The sequence below is a fragment of the Ammospiza nelsoni genome, chromosome 24 (genome assembly GCF_027579445.1).
Source record: "Ammospiza nelsoni isolate bAmmNel1 chromosome 24, bAmmNel1.pri, whole genome shotgun sequence".
Classification (NCBI taxonomy): domain Eukaryota; kingdom Metazoa; phylum Chordata; class Aves; order Passeriformes; family Passerellidae; genus Ammospiza; species Ammospiza nelsoni.
The window spans coordinates 2,525,905-2,545,760 of NC_080656.1; the positions used below are offsets into that span (position 1 = coordinate 2,525,905).

General features: G+C 49.6%; 1 protein-coding gene across 1 annotated transcript; it reads left to right on the forward strand.

The window, feature by feature from the left end:
• Positions 1-12,851: 12,851 nt before the first annotated feature.
• On the forward strand, positions 12,852-17,167 carry LOC132083495 (ubiquitin carboxyl-terminal hydrolase 42-like). The gene is made up of 8 exons (XM_059488190.1): positions 12,852-12,993; positions 13,415-13,525; positions 14,060-14,130; positions 14,838-14,920; positions 15,140-15,203; positions 15,467-15,607; positions 15,802-15,902; positions 16,666-17,167. The coding sequence occupies exons 1-8, from the start codon at positions 12,852-12,854 to the stop codon at positions 17,165-17,167; spliced, it is 1,215 nt and encodes a 404-aa protein (XP_059344173.1).
• The last annotated feature ends 2,689 nt before the right edge of the window (positions 17,168-19,856 follow it).

The window sequence follows — 19,856 nt, forward strand, 5'->3', positions numbered from 1 at the left end:
TGGGTCAGAAAAGGGCTTGATCCGACACTTGTCCACAGCGGGAAGGACGCAAAGAATCAGCTCCAAGACGGGATGGATACAGCCAAGGGAAGGTTCCAAGGGGGGCTGGATGGCCGCAGCCAGCTGGGGAATGTGCCCAGGGGCAGCTCACGGAGCCACTGCGGAGAATGCTCCCCCGAGAGCCACCTGCTCCTGCCCCTCGTGTCTCCCTGTGTCGCCCTCTGTGTGTTCCCCTGTGTCCCTGCTGTGTGTGTCCCCCCTGTGTCCCCCGTGTCCCCGCTGTATCCCCCCCGTGTCTCCCCGGTATCGCCCCTGTGTCCCCGCTGTATCCTCGCCGTGTCCTCGTTGTGTCCCCTCCATATCCCCGCCGTGTTCCCCCTCTGTGTGTCCCCCTCATTTCCCCGCTGTACTCCCCCCGGTGTCCCCCCCGTGTCCCTGTTGTGTCCCCGCTGTGTCCCCCACGTGTCCCCGTTGTGTCCCAGCTATATCCCCCCCGTGCCCTTCCCCGTGTCCCCCCCGTGTCCCTCCTCTCTATGTCCCCGTTGTGTCCCCGTTGTGTCCCCGTTGTGTCCCCCACGTGTCCCCGTTGTGTCCCAGCTATATCCCCCCCGTGTCCTCCCCCGTGTCCCCCCCGTGTCCCTCCTCTCTATGTCCCCGCTGTGTCCCCGTTGTGTCCCCGTTGTGTCCCCGCCGTGTCCCCGCCGTGTCCCCGCTGTGTCCCCGCCGTGTCCCCGTTGTGTCCCCGCCGTGTCCCCGTTGTGTCCCCGTTGTGTCCCCGTTGTGTCCCCGCTGTGTCCCCGTTGTGTCCCCGCCGTGTCCCCGCCGTGTCCCCGCTGTGTCCCCGTTGTGTCCCCGTTGTGTCCCCGCTGTGTCCCCGTTGTGTCCCCGCCGTGTCCCCGTTGTGTCCCCGCTGTGTCCCCGTTGTGTCCCCGCCGTGTCCCCGCTGTGTCCCCGTTGTGTCCCCGCCGTGTCCCCGTTGTGTCCCCGCCGTGTCCCCGCCGTGTCCCCGTTGTGTCCCCGTTGTGTCCCCGTTGTGTCCCCTCCCTCCCGGGCCTCTCCGGCCGCGTCCCCCCGAGCTCCGGGCAGTTCCCACGCTCGCGGCTGCCGCCGAGCGGCCAAAGCGCGGAACTGCAGCTCGGTGCTCCCGCCGGCAGCAGCGGCCGAGCCCCGGGACCGGCCCGGAGGAGCACCCGGGACGCCCTGGCCGAGCACCGTGAACAGCCTTGTCCCCATCTTTTCCGTCCTCCTCGCTCTGCCCGTGGCTATTTCTCATTTGCCAGCTCTTTGTTTTTCTGTCCAGCTCTCAGATAACCATTTTTGCATTCTTCCCTGTAGCCCCGTGGTATTTCTGCTGTCTCTCTGTCCGGTATCCTGTCACTGTTGATCCAGGTGTTCCTTCTGGACCCTGTAGCATGCCACAAGGGTAATTCTTTCACCATCTTTATCCTCTTCCCTGTCTCTTACTTTGAATTCCTCCTCCTCTGCTCCATCACCTGAAGCCGTTGCCTGTGCAAAGAAAAGTCCCAGCGTTTCTCCTGGGCTTTCTTGTGGAAAAAAAACTTGAAAAATTGTGGCAATAAAAGGGGAAATCTTGGGAAGGGGGCAGAAAACTTAGAGACAAAGTGGAGAAATGTGGAAATGAAGAGGGAAAACTTGAAAGAGAAAAAACAGAAAGGAATCTTGGAGATAAAAAGTGGGAGATGTTGGAAATGAAGTGGAGGACTTGGAAATAAAAAGAGGAAAGCGAAGAAAGTGGAGCACTAGAAAATAAGGGGTAAAGCTGGGAAAGAAGATGTAAAATTTGGAGATATAGGAGGAAATGGGAATTAGAGGAGAAAAAAAAAAGGGAAAATAAAGGACAAAACTGGGAAGGAGGAGAAAATTGGACAACAAACTTTATAGGGAAAATAAAGTAGAAAACCTTGGGAACAAAGTGGAAAAACTCGGAAGCAAAGAACGCTGCCAGGAAATCCAGCTCCTCACCTGAAGGGGCTGCTGGATGGCACAAGGACCCCCCAACTTCCCAGAGAAATGGGGACAGAAACTCTGGAGAAGGTTTTCCTCTCCTCAGGAACCAGGATGATGATGTCTTGCAAACAAGTTTTGGATGTTTTTAAACTCAAGGATGCATTTAAACTCAAGCCTAAACACTAAATTGTCACCCTATTCTTTAGTTTCTCTAAGCCTTCTGATGTTTACATTCTTGTAATGAGCTTTATGTAATTAACTCATTGTTTTGCCTTCTCTTATGGAGGAGGAGAAATTTGATGCACTGTTGGTTTGTCACCTCATTGGAGAAGTGGCACTGTCACCCTCCAATCCACTGTCACTTTTGGGAGTCTATAAATGTTGGAGTCAGAAATTAAAAGCTCTCTTTTTTGCCTTGGAAAATCCAGTGACAGCATCTTTCTGTTAAATAATCTCACTGTGGATCCTCATGGCACTTTCCATCAGGGGTTTTATTAAAAATAGGAAACATAGGAGTCCAGTTTCCCCCATTTTGGCTGCAGGCCCCAGAAGCTTTCCCCGTGCCACAGCTCAATTCCCACAGCCTTGGCCGTGGGGATGCTGCTGTGCTGGGCTGCTGCTGCTGCTGCAGGGAGCTGGTGGCCATAGGGTGACAGGGTGGCACAATGGGGGTGGCCAGGGGGGTTGTGGGCTGGTGGCCCTGGCCCCTGGCCACTGCCCAGGACACAGGTGGCTGGGCTGGGGAGCAGGGCCAGTGTGGTGGGGCCCGGCTGCTTCACCTGCAGGATGATCCTCTGCGGCACCTGGAGAGGAGAAATAACACAAAAAAAATGAGAAAACACCCTAAATCTGTGGCTTTTTAACCCACAAACTGCTTGAGGTTGGTGTGAATGTGTGAGGAGAAGGGATTCTCCAGCCCTGCCTCCAGAGGGTATGTGGAAGGACAAGAAGGGTCAGATTTGAGGATCTTGAAGGGTTTTCCAAACTTAAGCGCTCCAGGATTTGAAGAATGTGCTGCAGAGTTGCCCCTTGCAGGGTCTGAACCCCACAATCCCCAGTCTGTGTGTCCCAAACCCACAAACTGGGGATCTACAGAGGAAAGCAAAGATTGAGTCAAATAAAAGCTCAAGTATTGAGATCTTTGTCGCTGTTCTTCTTCCCCCTTCCCAGAAGAAAGAGCTAAAGTAACAGGACTAAAATAAAAGGACTAAAAGAAATAGGAATAAAAGATACAGAATTAAAAGAATTAGCAAAATTAAAATCCAGAGGAATTAAAAGAAAAAAAACCAAAACAGAATGGGACTAAACAAACTAAAAAAAAAAAAAACCCTGTAAACCAGAACTTCAAACCACAGAGCTACAAAAGTGTGTTGGGAGAGAATGGAAGTGACCCTGGAGAGGGTGGAAGTGGCCTTGGAGAGGATGAAATTGGCCCTGAAGAGGGTGAAGTGGCCTTGAAGAGGGTGGAAGTGGTCTTGGAGGGGATGGAAATGGCCTTGGAGAGGACTGAAGTGGACCTGGAGGGGTTGGAAGTGGCCTGGGAGAGGGTGGAAGTGGCTCTAGAGAGTGTGGAAGTGGCCTTGGAGTGGGTGGAAGTGGCTTTGGAGGGGATGGAGGTGGCCCTGGAGAGATTGGAAGTGGCCTTGGAGAGGGGGGAAGTGGCCCCAAAGGAGATGGAAGAGGCCCCAAAAGGGTGGAAGTGGCCCTGGAGAGGATGGAAGTGGCTTTGGAGTGGATGGAAGTGGCTTTGGAGAAGATGGAAGTGGCTTTGGAGAGGATGGAAGTGGCCCCAGAGGGGATGGAAGTGGCCCCGGTGCGGGTCACACCCAGGGGCTGCACTTGCCTGCTGCAGGAGCACGACCTGCGGCGCTGGCAGGGCAGTGGCCGTCACCTGCTGTGCCCGCGGCTGAGCGGGCGCCAGCCCCAGCTGCAGGCCGGGGAAGGGCCCGAGGGTCTGCACGAAGGGCTGCAGCAGCGGCTGCGGGGCCAGGGCCGGCTGGGCGCCGCTGGGGGCGATCTGCGGGGCGCTGAGGGAAGGCACTGCGGGCTGGAAGCTGCCCTGGTCCCGCATGGCCTCGGCCTCCAGCAGCTGCTCGGTGATGCCCGCGGCCCACAGGCACTGCTGCAGCAGGTCTACCGCAGCGCCCGCTGCAGCCCCGCCGCCCTGCGGGCAGCCCGGGCCCGGCCCCTCAGGCACCCGCACCGCCCGCCCGGCCCGCTCCGAGCGCGGGGAGGGCTCCTGGACCTGGGAAACGGAGGGAACAGCGAGGGGACTGAGGGGAAACATTGCAGGGAACAGCGGGGGGACTGAGGGGAAACATTGCAGGGAACAGCGGGGGGACTGAGGGGAAATATTGAGGGGAACAGCGAGGGGATTAAGGGGAAACATTGCGGGAAACAGCGAGGGGACTGAGGGGAAACATTGGGGAAATTGAGGGAAAACACACCGAGGGGACCAAGGAAAAACACACCGAGGGGACCGAGGAAAAACACACCGAGGAGATTGAGGGGAAACACTGAGGGAAACAGGGAACTGAGGAGAAACTTTGAGGGCAACACAGCGAGGGGACTGAGGGGAAATATCGAGGGAAACAGTGAGGGGATTGAGGAGAAACATTGAGGGAAACAGCAAGGGGACTGAGGGGAAACATTGAGGGAAACACAGCAAAGGAACTGAGGACAAAAATGGGGGAAATTGAGGAAAAACACAGGGAGAGAATTGAGGGGAAATATTAAGGGAAACACAGCGAGGGAAATATTGAGGGAAACACAGCGAGGGAAATGAGGAGAAAAATTGAGGAAAAACACACTGAGGGAGATGAGGAGGAAAACTTGAGGAAAAACACAGCAAGGAAATTGATGGGAAAATTTGAGGAAATTGAGGAAAAACACACTGAGGGATTTGAGGAGAAAAATTGAGGAAATTGAGGAAAAACACAGCGAAGGAACTGAGGAGAAACATTGAGGGAAACACTGCAAGGGAAATGAGGAGAAATATTGAGGGAAATTGAGGAAAAACAGTGAGGGAGTTGAGGAAAAACATTGAGGAAATTGAGAGAAAACATAACCGAGGGAACTGAGGAGAAACATTGAGGGAAACACAGCGAGGGAACTGAGGAGAAGCATTGAGGAAATTGAGGGAAAACACACCGAGGGAATTGAGGAGAAAAATGGAGGAAATTGACAAAAAAAAAAAAAAAAAAAAAAAAAGACCGAGGGAATTGAGGAGAAACATTGAGGAAATTGAGGGAAAACACACCGAGGAAATTGATGACAAAAACTGAGGGGAAAACACACGGAGGGAATTGAGGACAAAACCTGAGGAAATTGAAGGAAAACACACCGAGGGAATTGAGGACAAAACTTGAGGAAATTGACGAAAAACAAACCAAGGAAATTTCATTCCCTTTTCATGGGAAAAAAGCAGCAGCAGGAACTGAGACCAAAAAAATCATGAGCTTTTGGGAAGTTTAATATTAAAAATACAGTTTTTCTTTAAAGAAAGTGCTTGTGTTACGGAAGTTGTGTGGGTTTGGGCAGGGAGCTGAGTTGTCACTCACCTTTCTGGATCCAGGCAAAAAATCCACCAAGGCCTGAGGATCACTGAAAAAACAGAAAAAGGTTTAAGGAGGCAGTGCCAGTATCTAATTTAAAAGTTAATGTCAATAAATGCTACAACTAATGGTGGACACACATTTATGGTCCAAGAATTATGTTTTATGACCAATTTAAATGATCAAGTGGGTTCTCAGAGGCCAATTTTTGCCTCCTGTATTATTCAAACCTTTTTCTCCTTTCCTCCATAATGGTACAAATCCACAATTATTGACAGTTTCATGATCAGAACAATAAATTAACCATTTGTCAAAATATTGTTTGGGCAGCAAATGGAGCCCTAAATGCCATAGCTCTAGGTAAAATAACTGAAAAAAAGGGTTTATTCCCATTCCATCATTATTCTCTGTACTCTTGGGGTGTTTTCAGACCTTTGGAGGATGTTTTCCACCCATTTCAGGACTTTTCAGCCCTTTTGGAGGACACATCAGGGGGGTTTTGGCTGTGGGAGACCCAGCCCAGCAGCAAGGAAGCCCTGATGGAGATGAGGGTGGTGGAATCCCCTTTCCCACCCCAAACATGTGGGACTTACTAAAATACATCTGGCACGCCCCAGCTGTTGTTGGCACCTCTGCCAGCTGCAAAAACAGAGAGAGAACTTGTGTCAGGAGAGCAGGGGGCTGGTGGTGATGATGATGGTGATGATGATGGTGGTGATGATGATGATGATGACGGTGACCAGACCAGCAGACACCTCAAGAGGAGGCTCCACTACTCCCAAGGGCATCAACCCACGACCAGGAACCTGGAGAAGTTCCAGGGTGATTGCTCATCTGTCCACTGGATGGATTTCACTCTGAGTTCTCCCAGTAGGAGCTCACATTTCACTCTGAAATCCAAACCAGCAGGTTTTTGCCTCATTTTCAGCTCACCAAGGGGCACTGGGGCCTTGCTGGCTGTGCCTGGTGTGGGATGGTCCTGGGATCCTCAACACTGGGAGCACCTGGAGCCGGATGCTGGCAAAAACTCACCTTTAACATCTCTAATTTATGCACTTTTATCCCTGAAATTCAACCGTGGTAAAATGGATTTGGAAGGATTTGAGGATTTTCTGATGATAACCTGGAATCAGCACCAGGCCACCTCCTCCTAAACCCCTTTTGATGAGCAGATCTGAGAAACTCTGCTTTTGGTGTTTTCTTTCTTTTCCTCAGATCTGAGCTGGACTTGGAAGTGCAGCAATATGAAACTGCTAATAAAAATCACAGAAAACAAGAAACATCCATTACAACAACAAACTCTACAGATAAAATATGTTCCACTATCATCCCCCAGAATTATATTGATGAAGATTTCCCCCCTTGTCATTCCCCAGTGGGGGGATATGTGCATTAAAGTGTTTTGTTGCTACCTGGATGTCTGTGAGAGGAGTTGAGTGAATTAAAGCCAGTGATTCCACATGAGGGATGGCAGCCTCTGACCTCAGGGCTGCTCCTTGGGCGCTCAGAAATCACATTGGGCAGCATGAGGGCAAAATACCCTTAAATTAGACCCAAAATAGTCCATATTATTTTCACTGATTCCAAAGGAGAACAGTTCTCACGAATTAAGGTGCAGGAGTGAAAACCAGGGCCTGAAAATAACCTTGAAAATAACCATTAAATAAGCCCTTGCAGGGATCAGAGTTCTCCCTGTAAATAGAAATACCTGGTATTCCATAAATCAAAGTGCTTACTTTGATCTGGGGCGTTCAGGGAAAAAAGGAAACTCCATGGGCGGCACCTGGCCATGGCTGAGGGCAGAATTCCCTCGCTGGCTACGTGGCCATTTCCAAGGGCCACCTGGTTATGTCATAGGGCTGCATCAGCAGCTCTGAGGGCCACGTTCTGTGGTTGGCAACCATCCCAGGACCGAGGTGAACATTCCCTTGTGGCCACTCTGTCACGTCTGGGGCCAGGTTCCGTTGCCATGGGCGAGGAGCAGCAGTGATGCTGTGTGCCCCAGGGGAAGCGCCAATAAAACGGCTTCAGAGTCAATCAGAAGTGGAAGAATAGGAGATTTGATGTTTTTTCGCTGTTGTTAAGGCAGAACAAAACAGTCTCCTTTTAGCCTGGAGAAAAGGAGACTCAGAGGTGACTTTATCACTCTCCACAGCTCCTGAAAGGTGCCTGTGCTCAGCTGGGGCTGGGCTCTGTGTGCAGCAGCACTGACACAACCAGAGCACACAGCCTCGAGCTGCATCAAGGGAAATTTAGGTTGGATATCAGGAAAAAGTTTTTACAGAAAGGGTGATAAAGTTCTGGAATGGCTGCCCAGGGAGGTGGTGGAGTCCCCATCCCTGGGTGTGTTTAACAAAGCCTGGATGTGGCATTGGGTGCCAGGGTTGAGTTGAAGGGTTAGGGCTGGGTCGGACTCCATGATCTTGAAGGTCTCCTCCAACCTGGTGATTCTGTGAAAACCAAAAGACAACAACAACCCTATGGAGTGATGAAATGCTGCCTCAAATGGCCCCTTCTCACCCCCTTCTAACCCAAAGAAGGTTTTGGATCAGGTTGAGAGGAATGACAGATTTGTCTTTCCAAACAAGCTGTGGGTCTGCTGGCAGATAAAACTGGCACTGAGAGATAAAAGAAACAATGGGAAGGATTCCACTGATTGATGAATGGAAAAAGAGATTTGCCTTTACAAACAAACTGTAGGTTGGCTGATGGATGAAATTGAAAGATGAAAGAAACAATGAAGAAAAGCCCTAAATTCCATAAGAATTAAACATTAAAAGGGAGGGTTATAAATGAGAGGGGAGTCTTTGGTATCAGGTGTTTTGGGAAGTCTGAACCTCTCAAGTACCTCAGCCAGTGGGGAAAGAGAGAAGGGAAATGGGGATAAAAAGGAGGCTGTGTCCTCCAAAAATCTGAGAGACCCCAGGAAAATGCTCTATGGCCTCTCCCTTTATTTGAATAAAGTTACAGGACTCCTCTGTCTCCTTTTTGGACATAAACCTCTGATGTTCGTGGATTCATTTTTCTGATAAGGTTCAGTCACAGCAGCTCCTCCCTGAAGCCACAGTGAGGGTCCCTCATCTTGCAGCTTCCCTGCACCTCCAGCATTCAGAATTTAGCAGTTTTTAATTTTTACCCCTTCCATGGCCAAACTGCATTCATAAGATGATTTCCACCCCAGAGCCCTGTCCAAGGGGGATATTTTGGAATATTTGGTTGTGAGATGAGGGAACAATGGGGTTCAGCAAAGGGGTCACATGAGAATGATGCCAAAATCCTGGATTTATTTCCACAGCTGGCCTTCCATGGCACTTCACACCTTGTTAAAGTAAAACCTGGTCACTGGAGCAGTGGGAAATCTACTGGGATCCACAGGGAAACACCCTTGGAAAAACCACCTCAATGCAGCTGATTAATTACCACCATTAAATCCATATCCATACATATAAATACATGCTTTATATACATATAATGTATTACAATTTTATTTAATTAATTAATTGCAATAAATATTCAGAAGGTTTGAGCCTGCTGGGGTGTTTTGAACAAATCCTGCCCAGATTCTTGTCCCCAGATTTATTTGCAGTTTTTGATGCCATTGATTTGAAGGATTTGGGCCCATCTCAAACTATCTGAGGTGACCCCAGGTAGATTTGGGATATTCCACAGTTCTGAACATGGGAAGGGAAAGGCAGAAAAAATCAATAAAAGGAGGGAGAAAAGGGAATGGGTGGAGCAAAAGGGAAATGAGGGAGAAGAAGGGAAGGAGGGAAGAGGCAAAGGGGAAAATGGAAGGGGAAGAAAAGAGAAGCGGCGTCAGTGTAGATATTTATATTGATGATGTTTCTTTCTACTTGTTGCTTTTGTTCCATTTTGCTTTTTTGGGAATAATGTTGAAGAACTGTGGAGTTACTTGTGCAGTTTTAGCTTTTTCATGGAAATGTTGTTGACAAATTACAAAAAAGGAAAAAGGAAAATAAAAAGTGGAGAACAAACCTCTTTTGCCTTGTTGTTTCATTCCAGCACTGCTGGGTTCTGCTGAGCCTCTGCCCTGGAGCAGGAGGGATCTCCCCAGTCACACTGAGGTGATGCCCACAGGGATGCATTTCCTTGTGAACCAAGTGTCACAGGCCCCTCCAGAACAGCTCTCTCTGCTCCACAGAAATTATTTATGGTGTTGTCACAGAAATGGACATGGGAAGCAGCCACTGGCACTGAGAGGGACAGACAAGCACGGTCTGCCTTGGGATCAGAGGCTGAGCTCACAAACAGACAGCTCTGGCCTGTACATACACCAGAGCTCAAGCATGGTGTGTCCCTGATCCACAGCACGTGGATGGCTCTTGCCTTTTCAGCAGCAGCTGGAATGGATGGCTTCTAGAGAACCAAAATGTCTCCATTCACCATCATTTCACCATGAGAAGGTCCCAGTGTGCTATGGTGAGGGTGAGAGAGCTCGTCCTTCCTCCTCTGTGATGCTGTGGGTGTTGCAGACATCTTTTATGAAAAATCCTTTCCTTAAGATTTTTCCTCCTGAGAAGCTGTGAGGCCTCAGGAACAAAATGTAAACAATGGTTATCTGCTGCTGTGGAATGCAACAGGTGCATCTGGGATTGGTCTCATGTGGTTGTTTCTAATTAAAGGCCAATCACAGTCAGCTGGCTCAGATAGTCCGAGCCACAAACCTTTGTTATCATTCTTTCTTTTTCAATTCTTAGCTAGCCTTCTGATGAAATCCTTTCTTCTATTCTTCTAGTACAGAACATGGTCACAGTGTGGGTGTTGCCTTTCTTTTACTGTGGAAATGCAACTCCATTATCCCCTGTCCTGGCCAGAAGCAGGACAGGCTGTCACAGCTGTAGCCAGTGAGGGGCAACCCACCAACATGAGGCAGACTTCTGGAACAGGATGGATCCCACCCCAGGAGATGCAGGGCAGCCACAGCTACCACAGGAATGTGGCCAAGACCCACCAGGGCAGTGTGGAGGGACCAGGACTCAGCACTGCAGCCATTTCTGGGTGTGACCATCCAGGGCTGGGGACAGCAAGGACACAGCTGCCGATGACCCACACTCCAGGGGGGTTGGAGAGTTGAGAGCTGGCAGACACAAGGTTTAAGACCCAAGTTCTCCTTTGGAGGGCCCAAAGCCATCTTTTACAGCTTGAAGCTTTCATTCCAAAGCTCAGTCACAGCCCTTAGCAGGCTTTGACTGCAGCAGCCATGGTCAGCCCTTCAGCATCAGCACCTGGGTGGTCCCAGTGACTTCCAACTGCCAGGATGAGGTGGCCACAGGGCCAACAATGTGTGCTGCCCTGTGTCACAAAAGTGGCAGAGATGTGGAACCTGTCACTGGTGATTGTGAGCTCACCTGTGCAATGCTTGGTATCCTGAGGTGAGGGCCAGCAAAAGCCCTTTTGGACTGGGCTGGCCATTGGGATAACTTGGCTCTTTCCCCTGCTATTTGTATGTCTGCCTTTCCCCAATTATTCTTTGACTTTGGCGGCAGCCACAAGCACCAACAAAATGCTTCTGACAGCTGAAGGTGCTTTTTGGGTAACATCTGGGGTTTTAAAAATCAGTTTATTGAGCTATAAATATTTCCTTTCCCAACAGGTGATCTTTCTGGAAGAGGTCCTGATATCCTTTTTCATCCACAGTTTTTCACTTTGTACCTGAGAGGAGCAATGGCTACAACAGGGAATGACTTCTTTGAGTAACCTTTTCACCAGCTGGCTTGGACTTCCTGAATGCCCACGGACCACGGACATGGCCACTGCTGCATCCCTAAGTGTTGATGTGCTGATAGTCTGGAGTGAATTCTGGGGCATTCCCTGAGAGCAGGTGTTGCTTGTTTTCATCACATTACAACCAAGAAAAGTGATAATCTGATAACTGAAGGCTCTAGAGGGAAAGGAAGGCAGCCTGAGGCCCAGATATCAGTGTGGATTTGTTGGATTTTTGGCAGATTAGGCAGGGGAAAACCCTGTTTGCCAGAAGTGTTTCCCTGTCAGTGGGTGTCAGTAGGGTGTTAGGCTTCCCCAGATGTTTTTGGGTTGGGGGTTAGAGCTGTCGTCCTTGGTGTCATAGAGTGAACTCAGCATTTAAATATTCACATACAGAATCACAGAGTCAATTAGGTTGGAAAAGACCTCTGAGGCATTGAGTCCAACCTTTGACCAAACACCACCATGTCAACCAGACCATGGCACTAAGCTCCATGTCCAGTCTTTTCTTAAATACCTCAGGATGGTGACTCCATCACCTCCCTGGGCAGCCCATTCCAATATCTAATCACTCTTTCTGTGAAGAAATTCCTCCTGGTGCCCAAGCTGAACCTCCCCTGGGAGAGCTCAGACTCTGTATCCTCTTGTCCTGTTGGTTGTTGCCTGGGAAAAGAGGCCAACCCCCACCTGGCTACAACCTCCTTTCAGGTAGTCACAGAAAGTCATAAAGTCACCTTTGAGGCTCCTTTTCCTTCAGGATAAAATATCCCAGTTCCCTTAGGAGCTCCTCATAGGATTTACCCTCTAGACCCTTCCCCAGCTTCACTGCCCCTCTCTGGACGTGCTCCAGCACATCAATGTCTTTCCTGAGCTGAGGAACCCTGAGCTGGACACAGCACTTGAGGTGTGGCCTCAGCAGTGCTCAGTACAGAGGGACAATCACTTCCTTACTCCTGCTGGCCACACCATTCCTGATACGAGCCAGGATGCCTTGAGCCTTGTTGGCCACCTGGGCACACTGCTGGCTCATGTCCAGCCACTGCTGACCAGCACCCCCAGGTCCTTCTCTCCTGGGCCACTTTCCAAGTACTCTGCCAGCCTGGAGTGCTCTGTGGGGTGGCTGAAGTTAGGAGCTGGCACTTGGTCTTGTTGAACCCCATACTGCTGGTCTTGTTCCATCAACCCAGCCTGCCCAGAGCCCTCTGCAGAGCCTTCCTACCCTCCAGCAGATCAACACACCAAATTTGGTGTGGTTGTGAACGTACCGAGGCTACACTTGATCAACTCATCCAAATCATCAGTAAAGATAATTAACAGGAGCTGGGCCCAACAGTAATCCCTGGGGACACTGCTAGTGACCAGACGCCAGCTGGATGCAGCACCATACACCAGCACTCTATGAGCTCTGCCTGGCCATTACCCTGGGAAAAGTGCACCTCTCCCCCACTGTCCCCCACTGTCCCCCATTTTCCCCTGCTGCCCCTGACCCCAGCTCACTGTCCCCCTCACCTATTGTCTGATCTCTTTTCAAATGTTGTTTGCCCAGTCACTGGCAAGGGAATGACTTCACCACAAAGAACCCTTTTTCCCCCGGAGAAGATTTCCATGGACTGGCGGCAAAAACGGAGACCTGGAGCAGGACTTTACAACCTTGGTAGTACTTGCTACCTCAACGTCATCCTGCAGTGCCTGACATACACTCCCCCTCTGGCTAATTACCTGCTCTCTCGTCAGCACAGCCGGTACTGTGAGTACTTTCAGAAATATTTTCCTTTTAAATGTCTTGGGCTCACCCCAATGATTCCCAGAAGCTGCAGGTGGGTTTAGGAGAACAGCAGCCCTTCTTTGTTAGCCCCAGGAGCTTATGTTCCTCAAACACTCAAACTAAAAGCCACTTGTCCTGTCAAGGTGCATTCATCTTCACCTCTTCCTAGCTCTGGGTCTCTGTCCCTTGGAGTTGAACCCTCTTGGCTTATTGCGCAGAAATCTTGTGCCAGTTAAGCCTCCCTGTGAAGAACATTTTCTATGCACTAAAATGTCCCAGGTTTGTCAGAACATTGGCACCTTGGGAGAAGAGGAGTAGAGAGTCTTTACAACTTCAGGATCTCCATTAGGTTTTCCATCAGGGGATTGTTTTGCTAAGCTGAGAAGTTTCTCTCCTCCCTCAGGTAGTCAGCAGGGTTTCTGCATGATGTGCATCATGGAAGATCACGTTCGCAAGGTCCTCTATTCCTCAGCCATTGCCATCCGGCCGAGGGCTGTCATCAGGGACCTCAAATGTAAGCAATTTCAGGTGCTTCAACAGGTTTTCTTTCCTTCTGTGAAGGGAGAACTAATAACTTCTTTCTTAGTCATAGGAGAATTTAAGCCTGACATCCCGGGAGACGCCTACGAGTTCTTACGCTGTACTCTCAATGCCATGCACAGAGCTTGTCTGAGTGGAAGCGGCGAGTAAGCACAGGAAAATTTCCTTTTCAATCTTCCTGAATCTCTTGGACTCCTTGAAGTGCTCCCATCAGGGAAAACCTACACCCAGGGCTTTCAATGCTAAACTCCTGGAGGAGGTAACTCTCTGCCTTGCATTTATTTCCAGCTTGGACAACTCTTCCCAAGAAACTTCCATCATCCATGAAATATTTGGGGGCTTTCTGAGATCCAGAGGTATGCTTCCACAGCTGCTGCCCTTCTTGGCATTTTCTGTGCCCTTATGTGCCTGTGACATGCAGCTGGTCCTGTGAGGACTGGCCTAGGAGTACCTGTGAGCATAAACTGACATCAATTAACTTCCCTCAGCATTTTGATTTTCCTTCCAGTCACATGCCTGAGCTGCAAAACAGTTTTTGATTTCTTCAAGGTCTTCCTGGATGTCCTTCTGAAAATCAAGGTAAGAGGTTTGCCATTGTGCTTCAAGAGGTCCCAAGGCCCCTTTCCAGAACCAAAGCATTTGTCTTAAAAACCTCTTTTGTGAGCACAAGGGATCTTGGTGGTGTGTGGGAAGTGGAATGGACAGAGTCCTCCTGCAGAGGCTGTGGCACTGGTCTCTCTGTGGTGCTGGGTTTAAGCAGCATTATCCCCTCTGCACCCTCGGGGTACTCTCCTCTCTCTTCCCCTTGCCCTCCCTCAACACCTGTCTGACAAAGAATATCAGACCTCCTCCAGAAAGATCACCTGTTGAGAAAGGAAATATTTGTAGCTCAATAAAATTATTTTAGAAACCCCAAATGTTACCCATAAAAGCACCTTCAGCTGTCAGAAGCGTTTTGTTGGTGCTTGTGGCTGCTGCCAAAGACAAAGAATTCTTGGGAAAAGAGGCAGCCATACAAGGAGCAGGCAGATGGGTTGGATCAGTTTTCACTTCTGATGCCCCTGCACACCATCAGTAGCTGAATTGAGCAGTAGCACAGAGAGGGAGCTCTAGGTGGCCCCAGGAACCCCTGGAACACAGGGAAATGTTCAGTATCCCACCCTCTTTCTGTCTCCTTACAAACACTGCCTGCAGGGTCATGGTGGCTCTCCTCAGCATCAGCTCTGGGGAAATGTTTGGGTGAGGGCACTTCCCACAGCTCAGCAGCTCCTTTCTCTCTCCTCCAGGGAGCTTCATCCCTCACCACAGCTCTGGAAGACTTCGTGAAACCCAAGGAGGTGGATGGGAAGAAGTACTTCAAATGTAGCAAGTAAGATGATTTCTCACAATACATTAACCCCAGATTCTGCAGGAGGGGCTGTGTGAAATCAAACAGAATAATTTTCTCAGGTTTAATGTACAATAATGGGATGCACAGCCTGGAATAGCCTTAAAGTAAGTGCCAGGGTGTGAGAAAGGAAAGGTGGTCTGGCACTCTTGAGGTAAGGCCAGCTTCATTTCAGCACTCAGCTCTGTGCTTGGGTTCAAGGTGCAAGAAGAAGGTTGCAGCCTCCAAGGTGGTCACAGTCCATCATGCACCCAGGGTCCTCACGGTGTGTCTGGGAAGGGCTGATCATCGGAGCAGCAGGAAGCTCAGCCAGGTCTGTACCCAACCAGAGCTTCCTCTTTGGAGAGAAGATTCCCCCAGGCTCTGTCACAAGCTGCTCGTGTTGGGCTTTTCGTGTTCCCTCCCAGGGAGAGGAGATTTCCCATGGGAAGCCCAGCCTGGACTCTGCTCTGGCAGAGAACAGTTTCCTCCCTCCCATCTCATGTGGTAGCCCAGGAACATTCCTGAGCCATCTTGGTGTCTCCATAGGTTGTGGAGTATCCTGAGTGCTTGGATCTTCGGCCATACACGTCTGACCCAGCTGGAGAGCCCATCTTCTACTCCTTATATGCTGTGGTGGTGCACACTGGTCACACCTGTCTGGGTGGGCATTTCTTCTGCTACACAAAGGTAAAGCATGACTTCCCTCCTGACAGGGAAGAACATGTGCTGGAAAGTCAAACTGTCCTGGCAGCGTTATGGGCAACCAAGGCTTTGGGGGAGTTGCTGCTTTGGGGCTGGATTGGACTTGTTTTTGTGGGCTCTTGGTGTGTGGCAGTTTTCTGTGCAGGAACACTGCCCTTCCCCTTCCCCTTCCTTTGCAGGCCAGCAATGGGCAGTGGTACAAGATGAACGATGTGTCTGTGGATAGCTGTGCCATCCACACAGTTCTGGGCCAGCAAGCCTACTTGCTGTTCTATGCCAGGTAATACCAGGGTGAGCTCTTCATTATTTATTTCCTTCTCCTGGCTTTGCTGTTTGTGTGTCATCCTCCTGAGTGTTTCTGCCACAATTCCTCCCTGCATCCCTCAGTGCTGTCAGTTCTGAGCTATCCCACACCAGTTCTTCCCTTCCCTTGCTGGGCTTTGTAAGCTGCTTTCCCTGCCCAGGCTGCTGTCCTGTGTGAGCTGCTCATTGGCTGCTCTCTGAAGCTGGCTAATGCAGAGAAGAGGACTTAAAGGGTCCTCCAGGAAAGATGGGGAGGGCTCTTCATCAGGGACTGTTGTGACAGGACAAGGGGTAACAATTTCAAAGTGAAAGAGGGAAGATTGATATTAGATACAAGAATGAAATTCTTCCCTGTGAGGGTGGTAAGGCCCTGGCACAGGGTGCCCAGAGCAGCTGTGGCTGCCCCTGGATCCTGGAAGTGTCCAAGGTGAGGTTGGACAGGGCTTGGAGCAACCTGGGACAGTGGAAGGTGTCCCTGTGCATGGCAGGGGGATTGGAATGGGATGAGCTTTAAGGTCCCTTCCAAGCCAACTTTGTGATTCTGTGAAATGGAGGCTGTAGGGGCTATAAAGACAAAGATTTCCTAGGACAGGGACAGACCTGTAAGAAGGCCCCAGCTGTCTGAATTTCCCATTGGTGACCTTGGTTCTCTGTCATAGAAACCACTCCAAAAATATGACTGAATCCCAGATAAGTCTGCAAGAAATGCCCTAAACAGAGATCCCTCTTTTGTTCTTCAGGTCCTCCTCACAAATGGAGGAAATGGCGTCTTCTTCTTCTTCATCGTTCCCTTCTGTCCTCAGTCATGGGGAGAGCAGCAGCCAGGCAGGTTCTGCATCACCACAGGCTGTGCCTTATAAGTTTAGTGTGACAAGCTGCCAGAGGAACAGTGCCAGGAGCAGATCCCCACAGTGGAGCCACGACCACCGCAAAAGTTTCATCCACACCACCAACCACAGCAGCTCAGCAATGAGGAGGAGGAAGAGAACGACTCCCCCAGATCATGACAACACTGACAAGGATGCCACAGCTCCAGGGCCCTCCAAGAGGAGCTTCCAGCTTTCTCCAGAATACAGGGTCACTGGGGAACAACTCCTGCCAAGAGAGAGACGGTACAGCAGACCCTCACAGCAGGGCTACGAGTTCAGCCGACGGTTTGCCAAGCTCAGGGAGTACCACCAGTCAGAAAGCAAAAGGAGGAAGCACTCATTTGGAACCTACAAGCATAAGAGCCAAAGCTAATAATTAAACCCCCTTCTTGGCCTTTCATGAATATTTTACAGGGTGTTTCCTTCTCTTTAGGTTTTGGGGCAATTGGTGGAAACACACAGTGAGGGATGTGGGTGTGATGGGATTTTGAAAGCTTGCATGTGCCCACCTGGCAATTTCATTTTTTAAAATATGAATCTCAATTCACTCAGAGGAACACAGGCTGCATGAGCCAACAGTGACCAGGACTGAAAAGGGCTGGGCCCCAGAGTTGCTGCTCAGCAGCACCAAGTTTAATGTGGAGCCAGTGTCTCACAGAAATCAGCACTGAGATCTCTCCTGTTTAATATTTTCCTTAACTAATGGTCTGAAAGCTGGGGCAGAAGGCACCCTCAGCAGGTTGGAGATAATACCAAAGTGGTGGTGCTTAGGCCAGGTGCTGTGTGCACCTTTACATTTATGCTCTCTCACTGAATCCAGCTCCAGAATTTTAATATGGAAACAAAAAAAGGAGGAAAGAATTTCTGGGTTTCACATTGGCTTCGAAGGATAGCAACAACATCATGCAAATCAAGGCTATGAGCTTCCCTTTCAAACTCAATTTCCTATCACATTCTTACAACCTTGCAGAGCTGCTGAAACTAAACTAACTGTATCAAATGTAAATATTGGTGACAAAAGGTTCCAGCTCAGCAAGCTGTTGCTGTCTCCACATTTAACTTGCATCCTGGGAGAAGCAACACACCTGGAGTTTGGCACTGTCCAGCTCAGGTGCAGGTCCCATCACATCCTTCCACTCTGACAGAGCCCAGCTGCAAAACTTAATATATCCAGCAACTGCTCCCACAGCAGAGATCCTAGAATGCAAAATAAGTGCTGGACTTCACTTTCCCCCTGCAGCCTCCAAAGTGCAGCACACCCAGCTCTGTTCTTGGCTCAGTGGACCCTCAGGCACTTTCACAAGGTCCAGTTCCAAAGCTAAGAACATTCAGAAGCTGAAAACATTCAACAGTAAATGTTCTGGAAGAAAGAGGAAGTGCTGGAATTCACTTTTCTTTTGTAGCCAATAAACTGCACAGTCAAAGATGAGAGAATTCACCTCCCTTCCCGGGAATGTGCAGCACCACATTCTGTGAGTCTGCAAGAGCCAGGACCCGCAGAGAACCCCCACATGACCCTCACTGTTCCCACACCGACACTGCCAGGGTACAAAAGCTTTTTTGGCTTTCACCTGGCAAAGGTCAGCGCTCCTAAAACCGCCACACAACGGCGCTGTGCTCTTGCAAAAGAAGCCAATGGTCCTTGCCTGTGTCCAAACCACCAAAGGGCAGAGCCGAGCTGGAAACGTCACAGATCCCAGATAAACTCTGTCAGGACAAAAAGATTTCACGGACCTTTCCCTTCCAAGTACAAAATCTTGTCTGCACCACACTCAAACAGCAACACGAAATCCTTTGTGCTAATAACTGTTGTCTCTATCAGAGTTCAGCTACAACCCCAAAAACATCCAGCAAAAGCAGAGCCCACAAAAGTACAAAAGTGCCAGCTGAGGAAACTGTTGCTGGCTATAACCTGAACTGCACCACAAACCCTCTGGTATCTGCATCTTCCCTCTCAGCTCTGGGCACCACCACAATACTTGTGCCTGGCAGAGTCAGGGACCAAACTGAGCAACACCAGGGACTGCCCACATGCGAAAGGACAAAATTCTCACCAGCTTGGCTTTTGCATTCCCCTGTAAGAGTTCAACAGCTCTAACAGACAGAACTGGATACTAGAAAAAGCAATTAAATTCACCAGGACCATCCAGTGTGTGGATCCAAGACTGGTTTCTTTGCCAAAGAGAGGAAGTACGACCCCATCTCAAAGGAAATGGGATTTCCTCCTCTAAACAAGCCAGCATCCAGGGGTTGATCCCACATAAAATGCCAGAGCTGTTACTGGGTGTTACCTGCCCTGGGCACTGGACCAGCTGCACCCAAGACTGAGCTGCTTACCTTGCTGGAAATAAAGGTACTGCCAGGAATTGCAGATCAGCACCTCTGAAAGGTGGAAATGATTTGCCAAAATGAACCTTTCGTGACACCATCTTCAAAATATGGATACCAACCCCATAACTGTACAAGCTGGGGGAATACTCCCACACCAAATATGCCAGGACAGAAAGTTGCTGCTGCCCTTGAGCTCCACTAGGCAGCTTCTGATCTGCACCTCAAACACTGGGGCTATGTGCTTTCCTTCCCTTGGAAAAGCATTGCCACCCTGTGGTGGTGTTCACAGGGATCCCAGGACGAGGGAAGAGACAAGAATCTTGATTCCATGTTTCAGAAGGCTGATTTATTATTTTATTAGACATATTATGTTAAAAGAAAAAGATACATTAAAACTATACTAAAAGAATAGAAGGAAGGATTTCATCAGAGGGCAAGCAAGGAATAGAAAAGAATGGAATGATAATAAAATCTTGTGACTGACCAGAGACTGTGATTGGCCATTAATTAGAAACAACCCCATGAGACCAATCCCAGATGCACCTGTTGCATTCCACAGCAGCAGATAACCATTGTTTACATTTTGTTCCTGAGGCTGCTCAGCTTCTGAGGAGAAAAGATCCTAGCAAAAGGATTTTTCATAAAATGTCCATGACAGTTGTACAAGGCAATGCCAGGCAAGAACACAGAGGGGTTGGACAGGCAAGGCAGGGCAGAGGAGAGGAAGGGAA